This window comes from Periplaneta americana, chromosome 17 (assembly GCF_040183065.1).
Source record: "Periplaneta americana isolate PAMFEO1 chromosome 17, P.americana_PAMFEO1_priV1, whole genome shotgun sequence".
In the NCBI taxonomy this organism is placed as follows: domain Eukaryota; kingdom Metazoa; phylum Arthropoda; class Insecta; order Blattodea; family Blattidae; genus Periplaneta; species Periplaneta americana.
This window is the reverse complement of record NC_091133.1, coordinates 9,752,594-9,777,048: the sequence shown is the minus strand read 5'-3', so window position 1 is coordinate 9,777,048 and position 24,455 is coordinate 9,752,594. Positions and strand designations below refer to the sequence as shown.

At 34.9% G+C, this 24,455-nt stretch overlaps 1 protein-coding gene across 2 annotated transcripts in view; it reads right to left on the bottom strand.

Annotated features, from left to right (window-relative positions):
• Positions 1-7,304: 7,304 nt before the first annotated feature.
• Positions 7,305-24,455, bottom strand: part of LOC138693264 (zinc finger protein 492-like) — a 71,473-nt gene continuing 54,322 nt past the window's right edge. For both annotated transcript variants that reach the window (XM_069817107.1, XM_069817105.1), the window contains 2 exons: positions 12,416-12,498; positions 7,305-9,003 (listed from right to left, as the gene is read on the bottom strand). In XM_069817107.1, the coding sequence (XP_069673208.1) occupies positions 7,665-9,003; positions 12,416-12,498 (1,422 nt within the window). In that variant the 3' untranslated portion in view covers positions 7,305-7,664. The remainder of the gene's footprint in view (positions 9,004-12,415; positions 12,499-24,455) is intronic.

Genomic DNA, 24,455 nt, shown 5'->3' with positions numbered 1-24,455 from the left:
TTTTCTTCTTCTTCCCCTTGCCAGTCTTCTGCTACTGAAAGTTACATTGAAATGGTTCATTATGTCTATTACTGCATCCGGAACTTGATCATATAATTCATCGAAAGCTTGAGGTATATCATCTTCAGGCACAAACGCCAAACTTAACACTTGGTGAATTGCTTCTCGAAAAGTTCTGTCTTCGGGGTTGTCGTAATTTGGTTGTAATTCTCTTGCTTGTATTGTTCGATATACACTTTGGCCTAGATGAAAGTAGCAATGACGTGTGGATGCTTCAGGGAAAATGGTTTCATGAGTATTCACGATGCCCAACTCGAAGGCACTGATTATGGTCGTAGGATTCAATACTATATTATTTTGCTGGCAGTCGTTTTAACTTCTCGAAGTACTATGCTGTACGCCGCTTCTTCTCTAGAAGATAGAAGCACAAAAATCAGGGGAAATGCAGGACTTTCATACAAACCATGTATAGTATATACTTAAGTTAATATTGTTGGTGAAATTTTAAAAGTCCCATTCATTAGCCGTACTGCACTTGTCCTAAGCGTCGAAGATTATCATATGATGTATATACATTATCACCGGGTTCTTTTAAGTTCTCATACATAAGAAACCGCTCTCCTCTCAACGTAAGTGTGTAGTCGTGGCCAATATCATAATATATTATTCAAATCTGCTTTACAGGAAGCTCTATCTGAAAGACTAGATTTGCATAATGTATACGTCACTGTGTACGTTAACAGAAAACCACAATTCCAAGTCACACAGAGATTGTGTGCACTCGATGTGGGTCTCTGGCGTTTCGTCAGCCCACGCGAGTTGTGTGGATATAAAGGGAAAGGTTGAGACGGTGTCGGGTGGAGTTCCCGGGTAGCTCAGTTGGTAAGAGCGCTGGTACGTTCAACCAGAGATCCCGAGATCGATACCCGGCCCCGGAACAATTTTTCCCTTGAAATTATTCAAATTTGCTTTACAGGAAGCTTTACCTGAAAGACTAGATTTGCATTGGTGGAGACTGTTAATTAACGGTTTAAGGAAATTCCTTTGAGGAAGGTTTGTTAATACTCCTTCTTCAACTTCCGCGAGATTTTCCCTTACAGTTCTTTCTGGTAGCTCTTCTGGATGTTCTCTAGCATTTCGCCTTACATTTGTTACAGTCCTCTTTGCCGATATCATTTTCACATTTGAGGCGTGATTGTGAACTGTGTGTTTTAAGACTTTTGGTGTATTACCTTCAGTGATCGCTCATCCTCTGCACATTGATTTCCTGATGCATAACTAATACGTACGTCCATTATTGTTGTTCGTTCTCTGCTTATGATATTAAAATCCCTGAAAGATTAATGTTGCCCTCCTCTTGTTGTTTCATTAAATTCACCCTCCATAAATTTTTATACATCTGAAACCTCTATAATATTTAAGCAAAGACAGTAACCTTAGAAACTACAACAGGAACTATTTGTGTACAATACAATTACAATAGAGTATGTCAAAATATAGTATCTGAATGTACAAATGAAACAAAGTAGTTCTACGCCAGAAAAAGTATATCTAAAAGGTGTCAAATTGAATTACATGAAAAAAAAAATAAGCCAAACACTTGTATGTAAAATAGGTTATGTCAAATTACTTTATGTCAAATAGCAGAGGTAAAGTCCGGTATGTCAATCCACCTGGAACCAGTATAAGATCGTCATGCAGAAGCTGTAGATATTTATCAGAGTTCAAATTTCCGTCTACCAAAAATGGACCAATTTTGCTGTTTCCCACTAAACCTGCTCAGACATTGACTTTTTTGGGATACTGTGTATGTGCTTCTGCCATCCAATGGGGGTTGTAAGGAGACCAATACCGACAGTTATGGTAATTGACAGTATCATGTAGGGAGAAAGTTGCTTCACCTGAAAATATGATACACTTCTGAAAATGTGGGTTCTGGTCTAAAACCCCAATCATTGTTTCACAGAATTCATTCCTTCTATCAAAATCATCCTCATTTAACTCTTGCACAAGATGTCATTTCTGTGATTTCAACAATTTCCATACTGACATATTTAAGTGCCACCTGTTTAGTTGATTTATGAGGATCTTCTTCAATGCATGACATATCAAGGGCATTTTCATCACCTGTAGTTATTTTTGGTCTTTCAGCTTTTGCTTTATGCTTGACACTTCCTGTTTCATTATTTATTTTTTTTTTTTTTACTGGTTTTGAAACTGCTGACTGTTATGTTCTTATTTGAGCATACCTCATTAAATAAATTACATACCTCTTGTTGATTTCACTTTCTGTCTCCATAACCAATGTCCATTAGGATTTCTATCCTTTCTCTTTCGGAAAGCATTGCTATGATGAACAGTTTTAAAATCAGGTATAAAAAGGAGTTATTGTTGATTTATGTTATTGGTTTGTTTCATGGCCTACTCCATTATGAATAGCCTACACACATTTAGTTTGTATTACCGGTACATATGAAAGCATTTGAAAGAACCATAATTTTAAACATTCTCTGAAACAGTTATGTCATTGTTTTGTTTGTTTCAGGACTTACTCCATATGAATACACATTTATTTTGTGTTACATTATCAAATCATTTGAAAGAACCGTAACATTTACAAGAGAGTATTCATCATTTATGCTGAGTTAACTTCCATTTGTATGTAAAATTGAATGAAGATGTCAAATATGTAAATTTTAATATAGGGTGTCATGAAAAAAGTGTTTCTTTTTTGCCACATACTATATATGAATCAATACTTTTGTGAGACCACAGCCATAAGTTTTAGTTAGATATCTCTAACAACTTTGGTTTTTGGTGTTTTTTCATAAAAGGAATATATAAAGAGTTATTAGAAATATTCCATACTTAATTAACACGCTGTATACCGTCTCTGCAAAAAAAGAAAAATACATATGAATGTCAAATTATTACAACGAAAATTGGAAGAGAAGAAATGATATACTTTATTTTCTAAATAATTATTTTGGCATTTTTCAGGTAAAAAAATAACTGTAGAAATAGGTAGGGCCTACCTGTCTGAGAGGCAGATTCCGCTTAAGGTATGTCTGAAAATATGAATATTCTACCTAGCAGGCATGGTATACCTCATAATGTAGTTAGTTAGTGGGATTTAAAAAGGGCGCGTCAGTTACTATGGCTATTTCCGTCCTTATCTAAAATCATTCACTAAACACGAACACAATACAATAAAGAGAATGCTTAAAAGAACTAAAAAGCGTTGTAACGGTTAAAACGAGGCAAGCAAATGCAGTTTCAACAAGGTGAAGCATAAAAACCATAACAGTGAGAAGTTCTCAGACACTAAGTAGTATTTAAAAAGAAACAACAAAACAATAAAACAAATGCCACCAGAAATAAATTGTCTGGCGCATTTATAAAATGCACGGATGTAAAAGGTCCGAATGTCGAAAGTCCGAAGGATAAGTAAAACGGGTCATTAAAAAACTAGATCACCTTTTCAAGTCCTGTATTCGATAAAAATCTCAGAACTGCACTTGTACAATTAAAATCATTTCCAAGAGCGTCACGTAGAGTCGCCGAATTACATACTGCCAAAGGACACGGTCGTATTTTCTACACTGTAATAAAAAATGTTCCACTGTCAGTGGAACATGGCATAGATCACACTCCGGCTGAGGCTCGCCACATAGGAGATGGCCATGCGTCAGATGACAGTCTCATAATGTATGTTTTGTACAAGGAGGGACGGAAACAATTAGATGATTAGTAACTAGAAAAAAAAACACTTTAATAGCAAATTAAATGATGACTAGCTACACTGTGGTAAACTGCATTGGAAAGGCTAATTGTCCAAAGTCACTTCTTGAATATGTAGCTCAGATGAACTCCAGTCGACACCAGGCAGATCTCTGCACGTTGTTTAACACTGTTCATGACTTAAGGCAACATATTCTCTGGAATTCTTCGTATTTATTCTCGGATGTAATGCTTCAGTTCTTGAATTGTGTGAGGCCGATGAGCACAGACCTTCTCCTTCAAGTAGCCCCATAGAAAAAAGTCGCATGCCGTTAAATCGGGTGAACGCGGAGGCCAGGCAACATCCCCGAAACGAGACATGAATATGTTGTGGAAACAATTCTCGGATGACTCTCATTGATTCTCTTGCTGAATGGGCATCGAACAGTTCTAGGTGTTAAGTGTAGGACGACTGAATGGCGACGAGCAGAATGCCGAGCACTGTGCTGAAAAGCGACTGCCACTCGTTGCACATACTCCGGTGTTCTCACTGTTTGAGGACGACCAGAAGGCCGTTTGTTGCGAACAGAAGCAGTAGTTCTCAACTGTCTGAGCCAAATCAGTGTCATTTGGAGTGTAGGAATGTTTCCATTTCTTCCGATTTCAAAATATCGACTAAAGACACGTTGTGTAATCATCGTGGGATCGTTGTTAAAAAAAATGATTCCACGGCAAAAGCTCTGTGCTCCTCCGACCAGCGTTCCATCGTTACTGAAGGCCATTAACTGCTCTACGGAATCGCATATGTTTCGCGCGCCATCTACCAACATGGCGGCATGGCGCGAAATTTAAATCGTCTGTTTTTGCTCCAACTTGTATATGCCTCTGAGACAGGTGTTACTTTAAGTGAAAACTGAAAACAAGTTCCTACCGAAGGGTTAAAGAAAGAATAATGTAACCATAGTAGTGCTCTTTACATGTCATTTTTTAGCGTTAATTACTGTATTTTTTTGTCAGATAATTTGGACATTGTTCAGAAGTGCACCATACCTGTTCATATATGGAACAGTTTTGAACATATTACAAGAATTAATTACAACAGTTGGTTCTGACTTAAGTTTTGTTTCAGGTATGAGGGAGTCAGAAGCTAAGGGGTATAAGCGCACTTAAGTTATTTTTTAGAAAATGTGTTTGAAAGTACTTAAGGCTTCGCGAATTCCTTGAAATTTTTTATTTCAATTTTAGTCTGTGATGTGGTTTGCCACTAAAATTTCACATGCTTTAGTTTGCCCTGGATGCACTTAACTCACGCTATTAGAAATGTCACTTTGCTTCTGATACCGTCATACATATAATTTCTACAAATATAAATTCTGAATTGTTTAAGCAGTGTCTTATAATTCTATGATATTTAAATTTCAAAATATGTATAGTGGAAGTAAATAAAAAAATGTAAATAGAAACACTGTTGAACTGCGCCCACTTATCCCCTACACACCTAATCTAACATAACCTAACCTAAACTCTTACAATATTGGGTACGCACCTAATCTAAAGTAATCTAACCTCTCACATAATACTACACATCTAACCTAATCTAAGGTGCTACATAATACATATCTAATCTAGCATAACCTAACCTGTCACATAATATTACACACCTATATTAACATTTCTCATGATAATACCATTTCGTTTGAAAATGTTGCCATGCCTCCTATATGCGGTGTCGAGAACCATCCAATGGAAGAAGTGTGAAGCATGATGGCTGGGAGAGATTATGACGCCTGTCTCTCCACTGCTCATAATTACATTTAGTTCGTTAAGTGTGTTTTGCGCAATAATCAATGTGTTAATGTAGTGATAATTCCAAATATATAATGTAATAAAAGTTAAAATGCGTTGTGACTGTGATAAATGTAGAAAATATTCCTTTACAGTGGCGGATGGACATTCCACCTTGAATGTGTTTTTAAAGATGAGTGGTTAACAGAATGGGGAATATTACTTCAGGAAATTGATGACTCTACTACCGAATGTAGGTTATGTATCGGGATACAAAGAATTAATGTAAGATATGAAGAAATACGCGCAGTGCAAACTCACTGAAAGAAAGAATACAGGTGGTTTGACAAATGTTAGCCAGTCTTATACGATGTCCAAATTTTGTATATAGAAAGAGTCGAAAGAAGAAAATCTTGTCATGATAGGAATAGTATCGGCTTACCATGATGTTGTCCACAGTGTAAGTTACAATACTCAAGACTGTGAAAATAAACTGCTTGCAAAACTCACACCTGATTCCGAAATGGCTTGCAAAATATCCAGTGGGTGCTGCCAGCATTATTGAGAGTGTTTTGGGACCACATGCTCAGGAATGAGTGATTCAAAATATAAGAACACTGTTTTATTAGTATTAGTTTAGAACAAGGGAAGTGGGGGAAAAACCAGAGGCGGTATGCTACCCAGTCATTAAATTGGAAAAAATGGTCACCACAAGCTACAGACTGTCTTCTGTATTTCAAATGCTATCATTGTAAGCACTTCAGGGATTGACATCAAATAAACGTGTCTAAATACACGCTGAATACAGTTCCAGAAGGCTATAGTTTAGATCTACCAAGCAAACAGATAGTACCTTTTCTGTGAAGAAATGTATAAACAAATTTTTACGGATCACATTTTTTCACTGTCGGTATGTCATTTTTCACTAACAGTATGTTTTCTGGTCATAGAAACCATGACGGTATTCCATACTGGCGCATACCTTCTCACTTCCCTCACTGCTTTAGATGATTCAAAATTAGGAAATACAAAACATTTCCCCTGCAATTCTTCAATATTTTAACACAAAAATTGCGGTTAGTGATCGGTTTTAAACTTCTATGAAGACGAGAATGAGAATATTGATACCAAATACATCTGAACAATTTTAAGTAGAAAAGGTTTGGAATTATTTCAAGTTGCATAATAATACATACTAATACATATCAACAAGTATGTAAATAACGATAAATAAATTCGCATTCTGATGTTATTTGTGCATGATTGGCGAATGGAGTTCTCTCATGAGTACAAGCCAAGTAAAATAAACTCAGGTTAACCAACTTAAAAATTTATAACACAAAATATTTAAGAATTTAATTCACGTGTTAATCTGTTCAGATATTCGAAGCATAATACTGAAAGTATTTGTTTGTACAGAAATTCTCTGAGGTAGACACGACGGATGAAGAAGATATGTTACGGCCTCCTTGCTACGAAATATATGACGAGGAAAACACAAAAATCGCATTAGAAAGGTTGTTAGTAAAATGATTAAGTTCATGAATATTTAAGCTATACCTACAAACGAAACACTTTTGTCACAATGAGAAGATTTTTCGCCTTAGTGCAAGAGTTCATAACTATTCAGACTATTTTACAATTTATGTTTGACTCTCAGAGAAGTCAGTTATAAAATACAATAAATGATTTAATTTTTCAATCTTATGACGTCAATTTATTAACATTTACTATACATAGTAAAATATTAAAATCTTTATTACACATAGTAAATATTAAAATAATGTACAAATGTTTTCGCCTTTTACGGCATCATCAGATACAAATTTCTTTCAAGATATCAAAGTTACATAGTGGAATCTTTCTTTACTCTCATAGTAAAGCATCAGATACGTGTTTTAATAATAAATAATGACTCACAAGTACAATATAAACTCAAGTGCAACAAATAAAACACATATTAATTTTTATCATTAATTTTAATATTTAACAAGTATGTTAATAAATTTACAAGTCGTAAAATAGAAAAATTAATAATAATAATAAAAATAATAATAATGATTTATTTAAGCTGGCAGAGTTAAGACCATATGGCCTTCTCTAACACTCAACCAGGAACAAACAGTATTTATTGTGTTCAGACCACTAGACTCAGAGAATCACTCCACACCAACATCGTATTTAAAAGGTTTCTCGCCTCTGTGCTGGCGTTCATGAATTTTTCGGTTACCGGACTGAGAGAAACATTTTCCACAAAAATCACATTTGAAAGGTTTCTCACCTGTGTGCAGGAGTTCATGCTTTTTTAGATTACCCGACTCGGAGAAACACTTACCACAAATATCACATTTGACAGGCTTCTCGCCTATGTGCCGCAGTTCATGCTTTTTTAGATTACCTGACTCGGAGAAACACTTACCACAAACATCACATTTAAAAGGTTTCTCACCTCTGTGGCGGCGTTCATGAATTTTTCGGTTACCGGACTGAGAGAAACGCTTACCACAAAAATCACACTTTAAAGGCTTCTTGCCTGTGTGCCGAAGTTCATGCTTTTTTAGATTACCAGACTCGGAGAAACACTTACCACAAACATCACATTTCAAAGGTTTCTCACCAGTGTGGCAGCGTCCATGCTTCTTTAGGTTACCCGCCTGGGAGAAACATTTACCACAAACATCACATTTGAAAGGTTTCTCTCCTGTGTGCCGACGTTCATGTTTTTTTAGGTCATCAGACTGATAGAAACACTTCCCACAAACATCACATTTGAAAGATTTCTCGGCTCTGTGCCGACATTCATGCTTTTTTAGGTTACACGACTGAAAGAGAGACATATCACAAATATCGCATTTGAAAAGTTTCTTGCCCGTGTGCCAGCTTTTATGGCGTTTTAGGCTTCTCGACTGCGAGAAACGCATTCCACAATCATCGCATTTGAAAGGTTTCTCGTCTACGTGAAAACGTATATGCCTCCTTAAGTTACTGGACATTGAAAAACGCTTACCACAAATATCGCATTTGAAAGGCTTCTCGTCTGTGTGCCGGCGATTATGGTTTTTGAGGTTACCAGATTGCGAGAAACACCTACCACAAATATCACATTTGAAAGGCTTTTCGCCTGTGTGCAGTAGTTCATGTCTTTTTAGATTATACGTCTGCGAGAAAGACTTACCACAAACTGCGCATTTGAAAGGCTTGTCTCCTGTATGCTGGCGTTCATGTCTTTTTAGTCTTCCTAACTCCGAGAAACATTTATCACAAAAATCGCATTTCAAAGGTTTTTTGTCTTTCTGCTTTCGTAAGTGCATTTCCATTTTTATCGAATTCGAGAAACAGTTTTTAGACGCTTCGAATTCCAATTGCTCCTGATCTTCATGAGTCCGCCCTTGTATTACCGAGGAAACTAAATCCTTGGAAATTTCACACACAGTCTCTCTCTCTTCTTGTGCCATACCGTCGAATTCTGATGTTACAGTCACGCTGGTAGCTGCAATACTGAGGAAAATATAAAATCATTCTATAAAATAATTACAGGAAATGAACATGAAATCGTGAAAATTCAAACCGAAACAAACGTTTTTCACCCAGAGGTACATTACCTTTAAGATATATTGTTGGAAATAATGTAAAGAAGGATATTAATTCAAAAATTGTTTCAATACTTTGATCGTGATCTACAGAATAAAACTTGTGAGGAAATATCTCTGTCAAATCTTAGTTGGCTTCTTTCCTTAAGAAACTTCTCTGTTCAAATTCAGCGGTCATTTGGGGTGATTTTGGACACAATTATTTTGAACACAGGATATTAAAAAAAAGGGTTAAAAACAACACAAATTAATTTTCCTTTTTTTTTTTTTTATAGTAGACGAAAGAAGAGCTTGCCACGGAAGGCTGCGCGAACTTTCTGAAACGTTCGGGTGCACTCGACCTCGCTTCGATTCGATTGGCAAACTGTCGAAGTTCTCACTCTGCTGGCTTGATGTTTCGAGTGAGATTTATCAGAGCGCGTGTAATGTAACCTAAACCTTGTTGCTGAGTAACTAATAACATAACATTGTTGAAAAAAAGATGCAGGAATTTGTTTACACATAAAATCACTGGCTGAAATGACAAAGATGTTATAAGAAATATGTAATTGTTGAAAATACAGAAGCACGAACTTTTTTAGATACAAAATGACTGAATGAAATGACAAAAATGTTATAAGAAATATATAATCGTGTAATAATCAATATTTGACGTTGTAATAAAACACTAATACCACAGTCTAGTATATACAGTCACGAAGCTTGAGTTTTGAGGGTGCTAGGAACAATATATTGACTATGCCGGTACTATTTCGCATTGTCTGTAATGAGGCGACATTAGCGATCCTAGTGTTTAGCAACTATCTATGATGCATATTTATTACGTATTGAGCTTCGTGACTGTATATACTAGACTGTGCTAATACCACAGTCTACTATATACAGTTGCGAAGCTTGAGGTACTTTTTTGCAAATCTCGTGATAAAGCGCTCCAAGCGGTTAGCAACTAGAAACAATACACACTACATGGTCGACTTTGGACTGTGTCGTATTTCTATCGAGTGCTAGCTCGTTGCGTATTTCACATTGATGCTTGTGAAATGTTCGTTATTGGTTATAATGAAAATGTTAATGGCTAAAATATAATAATTGGAATAATAATATGGGACATGGAGTAGACGTTTGTAGTGCTATAAATTGTAGCAACAGTAAGAGAAAGAGGCCAGAGTTATCCTTTTTCCGATTTCCGAAAGATTCAGAAAGGTTCCTGGGTTTCCACAAGAATGCTGTGCAGAAACAAAACTCTTAATTTTGAAGTTCTTTGTGACTGTTAGAATACATTATATCCTTAAATTTCACAATGAAATGTTTCAGTCTAACCGAAAGGACATTAGATACCGGTTAAAGTTCTGTCTGCTAAATTTCCAGAGAAATAAGGGTTAGGTCTACTTTTTTTTTTTTCAGAGGATATATTTTTAATTTTGTTATTATTTTTATGTGTTATTTTACTAAAGACGTAGAAAAATTAAGTTTGTTTTAATGAAATTTATTGATCACGTTTCATTTTCAATTCTGGTGGGATTATTATTGCTTAGGCCTACTTTTTTTTTCAAAGGACATGTTTTTAATTATAGCTGTTAATTTTGTTGTTATTTTTATTTGTTGCTTTACTAGTGATGTAGAAAAAGTCTGTTACAATAAAATTTATTGATCACGTTTTATTTCCAATTCTGGTGTGATTATTATGGCTTAACCTCATCCCACTTTGTTAACTACGTAAGCCTACACTACAAGTACCGGAACATGTAAGTTACTCCATTAATTCATATTTCAATTATTATTGTTGTAAAGAGAAACGCAAATTAATATTTATTGGTTTCATAGTTAATTATCGCTATAATCTTGAATGAGTGAAGCTATTATAGCAAATTTCAGTTCGTTTTGCACAAACAAAAATTATATTAACTTATTTCTTGCAGGTATCTTCGAGTTTATGGTGGAATTTAATATACTTCATTAAAATAATAAATTAACTTTATGCATTTAATATTTCAATAATGGAAGGAAGGTGTTAATTTTTCCAAAAGAACACGACAACGAAAGTGTAACATATTTTGTCAGCTGCTAGGAGAGAGAGCTGCGATGATGAGGCGATAGTAGCGATCCTAGTGGTGGGCAGCTACCCATGTTTGCATTTTTAATACATATAGAGCTTCGCGACTGTATATAGTAGACTGTGCTAATACTATACGATTTTATTAAAATGTTCCGATAACTAGGGTACTGTGGTCGGTTTATTTTAATCTGTATATACTCCTTATGTTACGAGCTGAGCCTGTTTCGTTTTTAATAAATTCATAAACGTTACAAATAATTCCCTAGTTCAACTGTGTAACGTTTTACTAGCACTTCCTAATTTAGAGCGAAACGGGGGGCACTGTTATGTACAGAAAGTCATACAGAACTCTGTTATGTAAAAAGCACACTTTGAACTATATAAAACTCCTGATATCAGGGATAAAACGCAGAATATGTAACGCACACGCTGGCTTCTACCCGCTCTGCACAATACACTCCACGATACGAACAGCTCAAGACTGCGCTTCTGAATGTGCCCTGTAATCAGCATTAGGTGATTCATAGCAGCCCTGTAACGAGCATGGCGACACGAGTACCGAATATCGTTCTCTGCGCATCAGTCAAATGGGCAAGCTTTCTTTGCGCTTCCTCTACTTGGTTACTTAACGATGCTGTATGAATAATTTTCTATTCCACAAATAATACCACTAAGATGATTAATACTATTTTTATTTTTTTCTATTATATTTATAATATTCAACTCTATAAATTATTTCTCATATATTCCAATTAAATCATTAACAGAAAAAAAAATAATTAATATAAAAATTATAAATTGAAAATGATAAGTAATTTATTTTCAGTATTTGATCCATCTACAAGTATAATAAATTTATCATTAAATTGAACTAGCACTATATTAGGATTATTTATTATTCCAATAAGTTACTGATTAATTCCATCACGACATTATATTTTATGAAATAAATTATTAATAAATTTACATAAAGAATTCAAAACATTACTTGGAACAAGAAATAATTATACACGAGCTTCATTTATTTTTATTATTCGGCGTTGATTGGAATGATAATAGCGAGATGGTATTTGGGTAGAAAAGGCCGAGGATTCGCCATAATGACAGTTTTCGTGATACATTGGAAGGTTGATTATGAATATGATGGCTTATTATTGCTGAAGTATTTAGAGACAGTCCTCCCAAACGTGTTCTAGACAGTAAAAGAAACGGAAATTCCGAACACAATGAACTCTCAATGAGAAGATTAGTTCACCACACTCACCTTTCGGCGAAAACTTTGTTCTCCTCTGCAGTTACTTCCACTATTTGCTCTTCATTCACTGTGACCAAGTCACTCTCCTCTTCCTAAGAATAGAGAGCAAATAACACAATTTACATTAGGATCATGTCATGTCAACAGGTCTTATATGTATAATAATTATTTTTCATAAAGAGTTTATTTCTGTATGTTGAAATACTGAACTGAGTCCGGGAGCCATGAATATATAGTATTTTAAAATAAAAATCTACTTGTTACCATAAACAGCACAGTTAAACTTTGGTAATTGATTCATAATTTTAATCGTAGTTTTGTTTGCTATGTTGGCTATATTGGGAATTCATAGATCTGGCCATGGACATATGATTAATTTTCAAACTAAAATTAAACAGTAAAATTTTGTAACTGTATTCGTTTCATTTTGTATCATAAATTAGTTTTATTTTCAGATGTTTGGATAATAATAATTGAAATTTCATATTTGAACTATTTTGTCACACTCGTAACATGTTATAAATATTCTGTATATCGTTGGTCAAACGCAAATCCTAGTTTAAAAAAGTTAGTCTTTTTCTAAAAATCTTGTAGATACAGAAAAAAAAAAAGTCCTATTGTTTCAAAGATTACAAATTAGCAGGGTTACTGAATTAACTACATCTATATACAATGTCAATGGAAAATTTTGTCGCACCCGTAACATTTAGTCTTCCCTCCTTTCTTTTTTCTTAGACAATAGCTATGGATTTCACAATTATGCATCAACAACTAGGTAACTAGAGGTACGAGGGGGATCCAGGAAATAACGACCGTTTTGTTGTAATAATTAAAAAAAATATATTTATTTGAAAAAACAAAGTCTGTTACATAACTGAAGCTTCCTTTACTTCTCTACATAATCACCACCTACATTTAAACATTTGTCGTATCTGTTCACTAGCTTTAGAATTCCCGTGTTATACTCCTCTGCCGCCAGTTCATTAAGCCAGGTGTTCACTGTCTTCTTCAACTCTTCATCACTTCCAAAACGCGTACCACCCAGAAAGTCTTTCAGCTTAGTGAAAAGGTGAAAATCGCTAGGAGCAAAGTCTGGACTATAGGGCGGATGATGAAAGATTTCCCAACCGCATTGATCCAGCAATTCTCGAGTTGAAGCAGCAGTGTGCGGGCGGGCACAGATTTTGTGGTAGCCAAGATGTTGCGACACAATTTCACCAAGCAAAGAACGAGAAATGTTAGGAAAGGCAATATGCAATTCGTCGAGTGATGTGCGCTTGTCTTGCAAGATTCTGTCGTTCACTTTAGTCTTCAGGTCTTCTGTGATGAGTGATGGGCGTCCGGGTCGAGTTTCATCGTGGACATTTGTTCGCCCATTGTTGAACATTTCGCACCATTTTCTCACATTTCTTTCATTCATTACAGTATCACCATACATTGCCGGTAAATTTCTGCAGGTTTCAAATGTCGGGCATTCAAAAATCGAATCACACTCCTCACCTCACAGTCGGCGGGATTATCAATCACGTCGTTCATTTTGAAGTAACACAAAATGCACAATGGCGACTTGTTGCAACCAGTACTCACAACATTATGAGAACACATGTTAAGGAAGCCACTTGACCTTCAAACAAGGAAGGGGAGTCAGCTGCGCGGCGGGTATGCGCGAACGGTCGTTATTTCCTGGATCCCCCTCGTGTATACTATAGAATTTTGAACTGTCTCTAAAGTAAATTAATTGACATAATCTCACGTCGTTTAGTCTTTTAATATAACTAAATATGTGTCACCCATAAACATCAAATGATCCATTAACAAAAGTGTACTCGGAACTGCATTTATATGGTATTGGGTCCTAGTAGAATTTTAGCTAACGAAAGAAAAATTTTGGGGTTGATTTTTCGTGGGATACTTCTTTTCCTTTAGACTAACTATTTAACTGCTGTACTGTAGCAGGAATTATCTGTGAAAAATTAATTCTATTTCTAGTCAAGAATTTAGTGCACATTGTTAATTCATTTATTTCAAGTCACTTTATCAAGTGCAAAGGTATCTAGTCTATGAATGACCTGAAGATGATAATGCTCGCAAAATGAGTCCGGGGATCAGAGACGGAAGTTCCTCGGATTTCTTCTTAATGGGTTGAGCGAAAAACTTCAAACAGGTAACTTATCCCAGTCAGGATTTGAACCGTAATCCACTCGTTTCACTGTCAGACATGCTAGTTGTAACTCCACGTCTTTGGACGAAATTGGTATAATCATCCTTTTTCGGGCAATGTCTAATACTCTTTCACTATGTGACCACATATTTTAACATTACCGGGTACATATTGCTCTTATTTAGTTGGATTTGGTAGTTATCTGAGCTCATAATGACAACAGCTAACAAATATATTCAGTTGGTAATTCAATTTTCCGCATATGCAGATAACAATCTTAATACTAATTTAGTCCAGTGTAGCTCAATAATTTCAGCCAGGCAATATAGTGAATAATACTATTATACTAAAGCTCCAAAAAAAAACACATAGCTTCCTCTGCAATGAACTTAAAGATCATATAGTCTACAGATAAAAATTGGTTAGAAATTTCCTTGAACCATATCGTCTACTTGAAAAGATTCCCCCACCATTTTAACTTAGTTCGAGTGTACCCACAATAATTTCAAGATCATTTAAACATTTTACGAATATGTCTATCCCTAGTAATTTTAAGATTAGCAAATTGAAGCCTTTAATTTTACGTTTTTCTGCATCAGTGACTCCCAAACTTTCTGAAGACGCCACCCAGTTTTGTACAAGCCCCTACAGCCGAGGCTACACAGAAGTTTAGAGTAGTGATAAATTGAAGCTTGCATCCGCTGCCATGCTTTGGAAGAAGCACCGCCTAGCAGACGGCTGTACTATGCAATGTTGAATGGATAAATGAAAAAAAAAATCCTATTAACATTAAAACGACTGCGTTATGGACTTAATCAAGCTTACTTACCAATAGTTGGACATGAATCGAGAGAAAACTGTAACAATTTGATACCGTAAACAAAGATGTTGTATAGTTATTTGACAACATATACAGCGAACAGAAACACAAATGCATATTGTAGTAATAGTTCAGATGAAAAGAAAATTATTAGTATTAACTATTATTAACAAAGTCCTGTGCCGTGGCATCGTGGTCTAAGGCATCCTGCCTAGGACTCACGTTACGGAATGCGTGCTGGTTCGAGTCCTAATGGGAGAAGAAATTTTCTCACGAAATTTCGGCCAATGTATGGGACCAGTGCCCATCCAGCATCATGATGCACTTGAGAAGCTATGATAGGTAGCGAAAATCCGGTTTCGCAAACCAGGTGGGGGGAGGATCATCGTGCTTGCCACAAGATACCTGCACTCTGGTTGGATGATCGTTCACCTCTGTTCCGGCATGTGGACGTGACGTCAGCAGCCGGCTGATCGGTCTTTGTCCTTCATGGGCTGTAGCGCCACGGATTTACTTTTTTTATTCTTAACAAAACACTGTCTGTGTAAGACTTACATTAGGCCTATATTGTAAACACATGTTTTATGTGATGTGGACGAGAAACGAATTATTATTTATCTGCTTCCATATCACATAATATACACCTGTAAAATAAAAACACGTACCTAATAATAATAATTACATAATTAGGAACATTAAATCCAGACGTTTGAGACGGGCAGGGCATGTAGCACGTATGGGCGAATCCAGAAATGCATATAGAGTGTTAGTTGGGAGGCCGGAGGGAAAAAGACCCTTGTGGAGGTCAAGACGTAGATGAGAAGATAATATTAAAATGGATTTGATTGAGGAGGGATATGATGATAGAGACTGGATTAATCTTGCTCAGAATAGGGACCAATGGCGGGCATATGTGAGGGCGGCAATGAACCTCCGGGTTCCTTATAAGCCAGTAAGTAAGTACCTAATATTTTAGTTTGAAATATAAGTAGGCCTACCATGCATTAGCTTATTATCACAGCTGTAGTATGAAATAAACGTCAAATGCATGAATTAGTCATATAATAGAACTCAGGCCTATTGACTTGGTTAAATGTTGTCTTACAACTTTATTTACGTAAAGTGGTGTTGTACTGGTAACTTTAAGCCAGTCGTCTCAAGGCCAACGCATATAAGTTGTTACAGAGAGCAAGTGTAGATAATGTAGTCAGCTAAGTGCAATACCCGAAGATCATTGATTCATGTTACAAGTGTGATCGAGCTAAGTTGTAATTGTCGCGGGAGAAATGCTACAAAGCTGAACTTTTGAATAGTATTTAATATGCATGTCACGCAGCGTTGCCAACCGTGGCCGAATTCGGCTAAACGTAGCTTAATTTTTAGTCATGTAGCTTGTAGCAGAATGGTCGTAGCCGAATGTCAAAATGTAGCCGAATTGAGATTCGATCGAGCGACCATGTGTAAACACTTTCTTTTAACAAATTTATTTTCTCATACTAATACCCACCAGAATTTCCTCACTTCCTCATTAAAATACGAAAATATACCGGTTGAAACTTTGTGTCACAGACTGAATTCTGAACAATGTGACCCGCATTTATGGCAAGGGTAACATTCCTATTTTCAGTTTTATTATCCTGTTATGTGAATAGCGCCTATTACCTAACTGACAATTTCTTGTACTCGTGAATTTGCAGACACCCGTCAGGCGGTTTATTAGGGGTCGCCTACCCAACAAAAGTAAACCAGTAACCTGACAGTTCCTCTGTTTGTGAACTTCCCTGCACATGGCAGAGTTTTTATTAGGGGTTGCCTACTCGGCAAAAAATAACCGTACTCCGGCTTCAAATAACAATGAAATTTAAGCCTCTTAGATTAAAAAAACTGGCTCTTCCCACGCATATCTATCCCATTGTCCACTTGTTACGACACTTTGTGCAAAACATTGTAAACATTATAACATTGATCGTCTGTTCTATTTATTACTCAAAAATAAGGGCTATGTCTAAACTTCTAAAATCTAAAATATCTTCATACATATCGCACTTTACGAATAGTCTTCCGATGACACAGTGTTTAGGCCTACAATGTTTTGCACAAAATGTCGCAACAAATTGACAATGAGATAGATTTGAGTGGGAAGGCTTATGTTTCATTGTTATTTATTTCCTTTTATGGCGTCTTCTCCCGTCAGTATACTGGAAATAAGGAAAACAGTCTTACATGTGTCTGATTTCCAGTCAGTCGAGTTCCACTAAAACAGGACCTACTTAGTAAATGTAACTTTTGTGTGCAGTTTAGTGTAGTGTGTTGTGATTTCATCTTGAGTTCTGATACATCTGACAGTGAGTGCCAATCATCCACGAGGAAGAAAAGCCTGCCGCATAGAAATTAATCCACGTAATAAGATTGCTACGAACACACAGAATGGTCTCCTGTTATCATCGCATGCTAAGATCAATGACAAGTTAGTGTTATATCCTAAGGCAGGACCAAATGACGAACAACAGGAAGAAGAAGAGGTTGATGGCTTCTTCAATGTGTGTTAGTTAGTGTATACAAAATTTTGACTGTAAATATGTATGAACACGTAGTCAAATATATATAAAACGTGGACACTGTGACATTTTTTTTTTGTTTGTGTTAACAAGTGTTATCAGAAGGATCAACTAGATTTCATTAGGTGAATTAATAAATACTTTCCCTTTTTTATATTGCTGCATACTTTATAGACTGAGTTGAGCAACGCTTTACCAAACCTATAGAAGTGTGTTGATGCTTAGGACTATGTATTGACTAATTCTGTTTGTAAGAAATAATAATGATTATTATAAATATTAACATTAATAACCCCATTAATATTAATAATAATAATAATAATAATAATAATAATAATAATAATAATATTTAATTATATTATTTTTTCTTTCGAATTATTTTTATTAAATTAATATAATGGGCAATGAAATCATCGTTAAACACAGCACACTGAACAACATATACGCAAATTCTTCAAGTTTTGAGCGTAGCTTAATTTCAGTCTTTGTAGCTGAATTTTGGGACGTTTGTAGCCGACTCGCTCGTGTTGAGGTTGGCAATGCTGATGTCACGATAGACAGTTATTTTCCGAAAAAATTTCTTATGTAGTTTGCAATAATAATAATAATAATAATAATAATAATAATAATAATAATAATACTAGTAATAATAATAATAATAATAATAATAATAATAATAAACTAGCGCTGAAGTAGTTTCGCCGATTTCGGATGTGAAAATCGTTGCATTTATAAGGAATTTTTTGTGGAGAGACACTTGCTTGGGTTAAACTAGCGCTGAGGTAGTTTCGGTGATTTCGGAAGTGAAAATCGTTGAATTTGATTTTTTGTGGAGATGCAGTTGATCGTATATCTAAGGCATAACAAAGCCTAAACTAACCAAACCTAACCTGTCACAGATTCGTATATGCAAGGTGTATATGCGGAGTACGAAGGGAACTACCTCAACACTAGTTTAGTCGTTGATAGTATATGTCTAGGCATAATAAAAGCTTAAACCTACCAAACCTGACCTGTCACAGATTCGTATATGCAAGATGTATAAGGGGAATACGAAGGAAACTATCTCAAGGTTACTTTAGCCAAATAAGTTGCCCATCATATTAGCCAGTTTTGTCTCGTTCAGTTTTAATTCTATAGGTACTGTTGTCGGCTTGTGAGAAATGCTTCGAAAGTTCGGAAGAGCATAACGTTCAGTGGCACGGAGTGAATTAACATGATTTACGTTTGATACCCCTTATTTTCAAATGTAATTAATTATCCCATTTATGTGTAAGTGTAGGCCTATTTTAAAAGTTTGCAAGGGCAATGAGAACGATTTGATGGATTTGTCCGCTAGATGTCAGATCTTTTTGGAAATTATAAAATTGACAATTTTTGCTAACTACCCCATTTAAAAGTTGAAAATTACTTGCAAGTTGATGATTTTAACAATATCTAGATAAAAATCACTAAATATCAAGTTTAGAGCATTGATTAGGCCTATTAATTGGGGTGAAATAATACTCCACACAAGTACCAATGTTAGGAATCACTGTGCGATTTCCTACGAGTTAATAACCATAAACAACATACCAGTAATGAACTTACTACAAATAATTTTATTTTAAGTTTAATTATTTTAATTAATACTACCCTGCACTGTTCGTGTTAGAACTATATATTAAAACTGGATCATACATAAATGAGAGAAGTACAGGTAACGTTATTAAAATAACGTAGGCTCCTGTAACTATTCTGTTTCTAATTAATGGTATAACTAAAAAAAATATTGTTACTGCGTAAAAATTGAGTGGAAAATACTTGTACATTAATATAAATTCACAGTAATATGAAAATGTGAAGATCTCGGAGGAATACATAAAATATTTATAAAACATATATACAGACTAAATATGAAAACAAAATGTCAGATTCATGATTATATTATTATAATGCCGCTAATAACTTTGCATCACATCATCACTTTGAAAAAAATAATACTGAACAAAATATCACGAAAAAATAATCAAATACCACCGCCCGATTGCTGTCACTGAATCGTGCGCATGCGCAAACCCACGACTTAGAGGAGAAAATTCCAGTCACGGACATTGCAATGGTCACAGAGTACTGAATACCGAGCAGATTTCGATGGCGATAGTTTATCACAGATATTTCGCGTCATCAGTCACAGGTTTATCTGTGACAAAAAAATACCTGTGACAAAATATCGGTTTGTGAAATATCGGCCATCTCTAGATCTAGGGTAGAAGCGATATGGGATATAGAAAGGCCAATGTATGTCTAGTGGAATATGAGTGCTTTGGATTTTGGCACAAGAAAATTAGAAATAACGATAATATTTCGTATGTGGTTACACTTGATGCATATTAATAACCTCACTGCAATGTATTAAAGCGCGATAACGGTATTATTTTAATGATGTTTATTTCGGAAAACTTCAATGCGTGTACGATTTCCTCACTGCCAGCAATTTATCTTAAAAAAGGAGCAGATCTGTGTGTGTTTATCGAATGCGCATCATTATGCTTAAGAATTCAAATACAGAAAAACAAATTGGCCTAGGCTTACTTCAAGTTGCCAAATTACCCTATTCATTTCGTGTTCCTGTTTCAGTTTTGCAATCGAATCTTCAATACGTCTGAGGTTATTTCAACAAAGTAACTACAGTGTCCTATTAAATTGTAGAAATGGTAATGGCATATAATTGCACCCGCTCGTCTCCCTCTCCCCCACCTTAGCTATACGTCTATGGATGAACTGAAAGTTATCTAGGTGAAACTAGCGTTGAGGTAGTTCCCGTGATTTTGGAAGTGAAAATCGTTTCATTTAGAAGGATTTTTTTTTTTTTTGTGGATATGCAGTTGATCGTATATGCAAGGCATAACAAACGCCTAAACTAACCAAACCTAACCTTTCTCAGATTCGAATATGCAAGGTGTATAAACTGAGTACAAAGGGAACTACCTCAGTGCTAGTTTAGCCGAAAATTGAATTCCAGCACCACCAATTTTCAAAACTATGTCAAGAAAATGGCATCGAAGTACTGCTCAATGATCTACAAATTTCGCCATTGGAGTGTTCTTTGTTTCCTTGTCACACTGAGCTAGTTAAGAGGTGCACGAAGCTTGTGACTGAAGCTTCCACTTCCACTATGGGTAAAAAAACATAGATAATTTATAAGGCCATGAATTGATTCAAGAGCAATTTTATCCAGGTTTGAAACAAAACCAGAATACATTGTATAGAAATAAATAAAATGTTAGGCCTACACTGTTATGTAAATTGTTTTTATTCCAGTATAAATGTCCAATTTATGTGACATAACGTGGAAATATTATTTTCCTCTAGTTTTTATATAAATAATTATTGTGTCATGTTTCATTTGTAAGCTTTCATTTTAACATTACCAACCCTATTATTATTATTATTATTATTATTATTATTATTATTATAACTATTATTATTTTATATTTAGTTACAAGGTCTATTGTGAGGATTTAATTATAATTTACAAGTTTCATTGTTACCTACGTATAATTACCAAGGGAATTTTAAAACTCTGAAACATAATGGGTTAACATGTTTCGTTATATTTTTTCAAACATTCATTTTATGCTAAAGAGCGAAAAATCATGTTCTTTCCCATTACTCTTTGTAAAAGTAGCTGCCAATTTGTGACCTATTCCTTTTTATGGGATTACATAATTATATTTTTTATTAATCTGCGAAATACTGTATTATATAAAGACAGGGTAGGCCTATATTCCACTTTTACTAGTAAATAAACTTGCCGAAGTTACGAATAATTTCTAGAATATAAGGCTCGGTAGACCCGTCAAGATGTTAATCACAAAATCAAAGCTATTATATTTAATATTTCTGTAAGACACAACTGTCTCACACTATTACAGTTTTCAGATCAATAAAAGTTACATAACCTATGTTTTCACTCCCACCAAATGAAGAGTACTTGTCAGACTAAGAAATGCAAAGTACTGTCAAATGTCGTAAAGAAATTGCCATGATTAAATTTTTTTTTTAAACAATGGTGTCCTTTCTTTTGTCAACTCCTTTGTTTCAATTTTAAGTAATACATTTTCAGTAACTTATAACTTCAATTTCCTTACTAAAACGTCGACAGTAAAATTATCCTATATGTTCAGAAGACATTTATAGGAGGCTTATCTTTAAGTTATTTCATGTTTTATTATAAAACAAGACACTTGTTCAATTAGGATCTACCGAAACATTTTTTTTATCTTAATACATCCTAGGATTTGCTGTCATATCCACAATCATTGTAATAAACTGCATATACGTACAGCATACTGTGTAATGTTTTGTCCGAGATCGGCTGATCTGAGAGAGCTGTTATTTTGGTGCCACGTTCATCCGGTTGAGTAATATTGAACGCCCTCTCTATTTACTTTAATGCTCGAAGCTCTAGATATATAACTACAACGTCTTTGGTTTTGTTTGCGATCCTCACCCTCTATCGTTCTTGACCTCATTAGAAAAATACAAATCCCCGTAAAATCGCAGACAATTATAATTTTATTCAAAACCAGTGAAAATCATTCAAAATACGATTTTAAGCAGCTTTTTCGGTACTTTTCCGAAAGAAACTCAAAACAATTACAGCAGTCACAGATGGACACTGAATCCGTTTTCAGATAGTTGCTTTTAACTTGCTGAAATTCCAACAAAAAATGTGAAGGAGGAATTCATGAAATATGTACTTAATGATGGGATGTTAAAATTAGATCTTTTTTTGCAGAGCAGAGATCAATTTTGTATAAAGTTTGCCTCCAGCTTGCAAAAGAAGCCCTTAAATTTGTTTATAACTTTCGTAACCTCATATTTGTACAAACTAAGTTTCTCATGTTTGATTGTTATCAAAACAAATGTGATTAATCTTCTTCACCTTCAAAATGATATCACTGTGTGTATCGGATACTTAGTCCAGATTTGAGAAGCTACTTTCTGAAAAATTCGTACATTTGTCTTGTATTAATTACTTTTTACTTTATAACTACAGAAACTTTTTTTTACTCTACATTCAACCTTCTTTATGTATCTAAATACAAAATAAATGCGTGTTAATAAGACATTGTTTGTTTTATTCAGTAAACCATCTCGCCACCTCCCTCAACACTTTACATGACCTCCCCAAGGGGTCGCTACCCACACTTCGGGAACAACTGCTCTACATGTAATAAAATGAAACCCACTTGATTGACAGAATAAGAGTAAATAAAATAAACAACAGTTTAATGTATGCTGTACATGTTCGATAGTATGAGAACATTTCGCAGAATTTAAAACCCATCCTGGAATTCACTCAAAATGAGCCTCTTAATTTAGTGCAAAGTTGTAAAACATCTTTTCTCTAATGGACAACATAATGGTCTACGCAAATTCTTAAAAACAATGAGTGAAAAATAATTGTAGACAGGTGATAATGATTGTATCTACATCTAAAGCAAGATCAATTATTATTATTAGCTGTCCATTCTCTGTAATCCCAATATGAGAAGCACTCCTCTCTCAAGAATAGTCGCCAATATGTGAACATAATGGACGGGTTTTAAATGAGCAGTACAGAATAACATTTTAATCTGTATCATTTGCATAATACAGTCACATACTTAGTTTTTGGCATAACAAAAATTGTGTAGGTTGACATTAAACTTCGTTACGTTAAGAGAAAGAACACTGTATCGCCAGTCTTCCCTCTTATATTTATTACTTCCGGGAAGAGACATTTGGCATCGCTAGAGCGAAACAGGAACATAGCAGTTGAAAAGCATCGTAAAATAACCAATTAAAAGATCATGTAGCCTAAAAAAGTCACTTAAACAAAAGTTGGACGAACACAGAACACAAGTCGAAAAATACAAGATGAAAGAAACTAGATTGTACATTACGTTATGGTATCTTGCATTTGGCGACAGTCCTGAATTTTTCGAACATTTTCTAATATATTAAGCATGATAGCCTCTACACTTGATCACATTTTTCGGATTCCATTATCTTACCTAAATTTTGTCTAAAACATCCCTGTTTTCAACCGACCACCTTTCAACTGTTACAAATTGAATTCTTTTTCGCAAAGCATCGTCCAAAAGTACAGTAATTTATAAGCCTGTTTCTATCACGAGATATATTAGGAAATGTTAATATATAGTTAACTTCGAACCTTCAATATCAAGGAAAGGAAAATCGCTTACCATGATAAAAATTATATTGTTCAGTAAACACTTATTCTGTGTTCGATTGTAAAAAAAATTAGCCCATTGTATATTGTGAAATGCTATATAAATTGCGTCAGATGAAGAATATAATTTTGATGAAAACTGAGTTTCAGTTGGTGAAATAATTACCTATTTTTGAAAGAGTTCCCCCAACAAGGGCATTTATGTGCATAAGAAGAAAACAATGAGGAATTATTGTCCTTTAAACATCACGATAAAGTATTAGATGTTCCAAGATGTTTCTGCGATC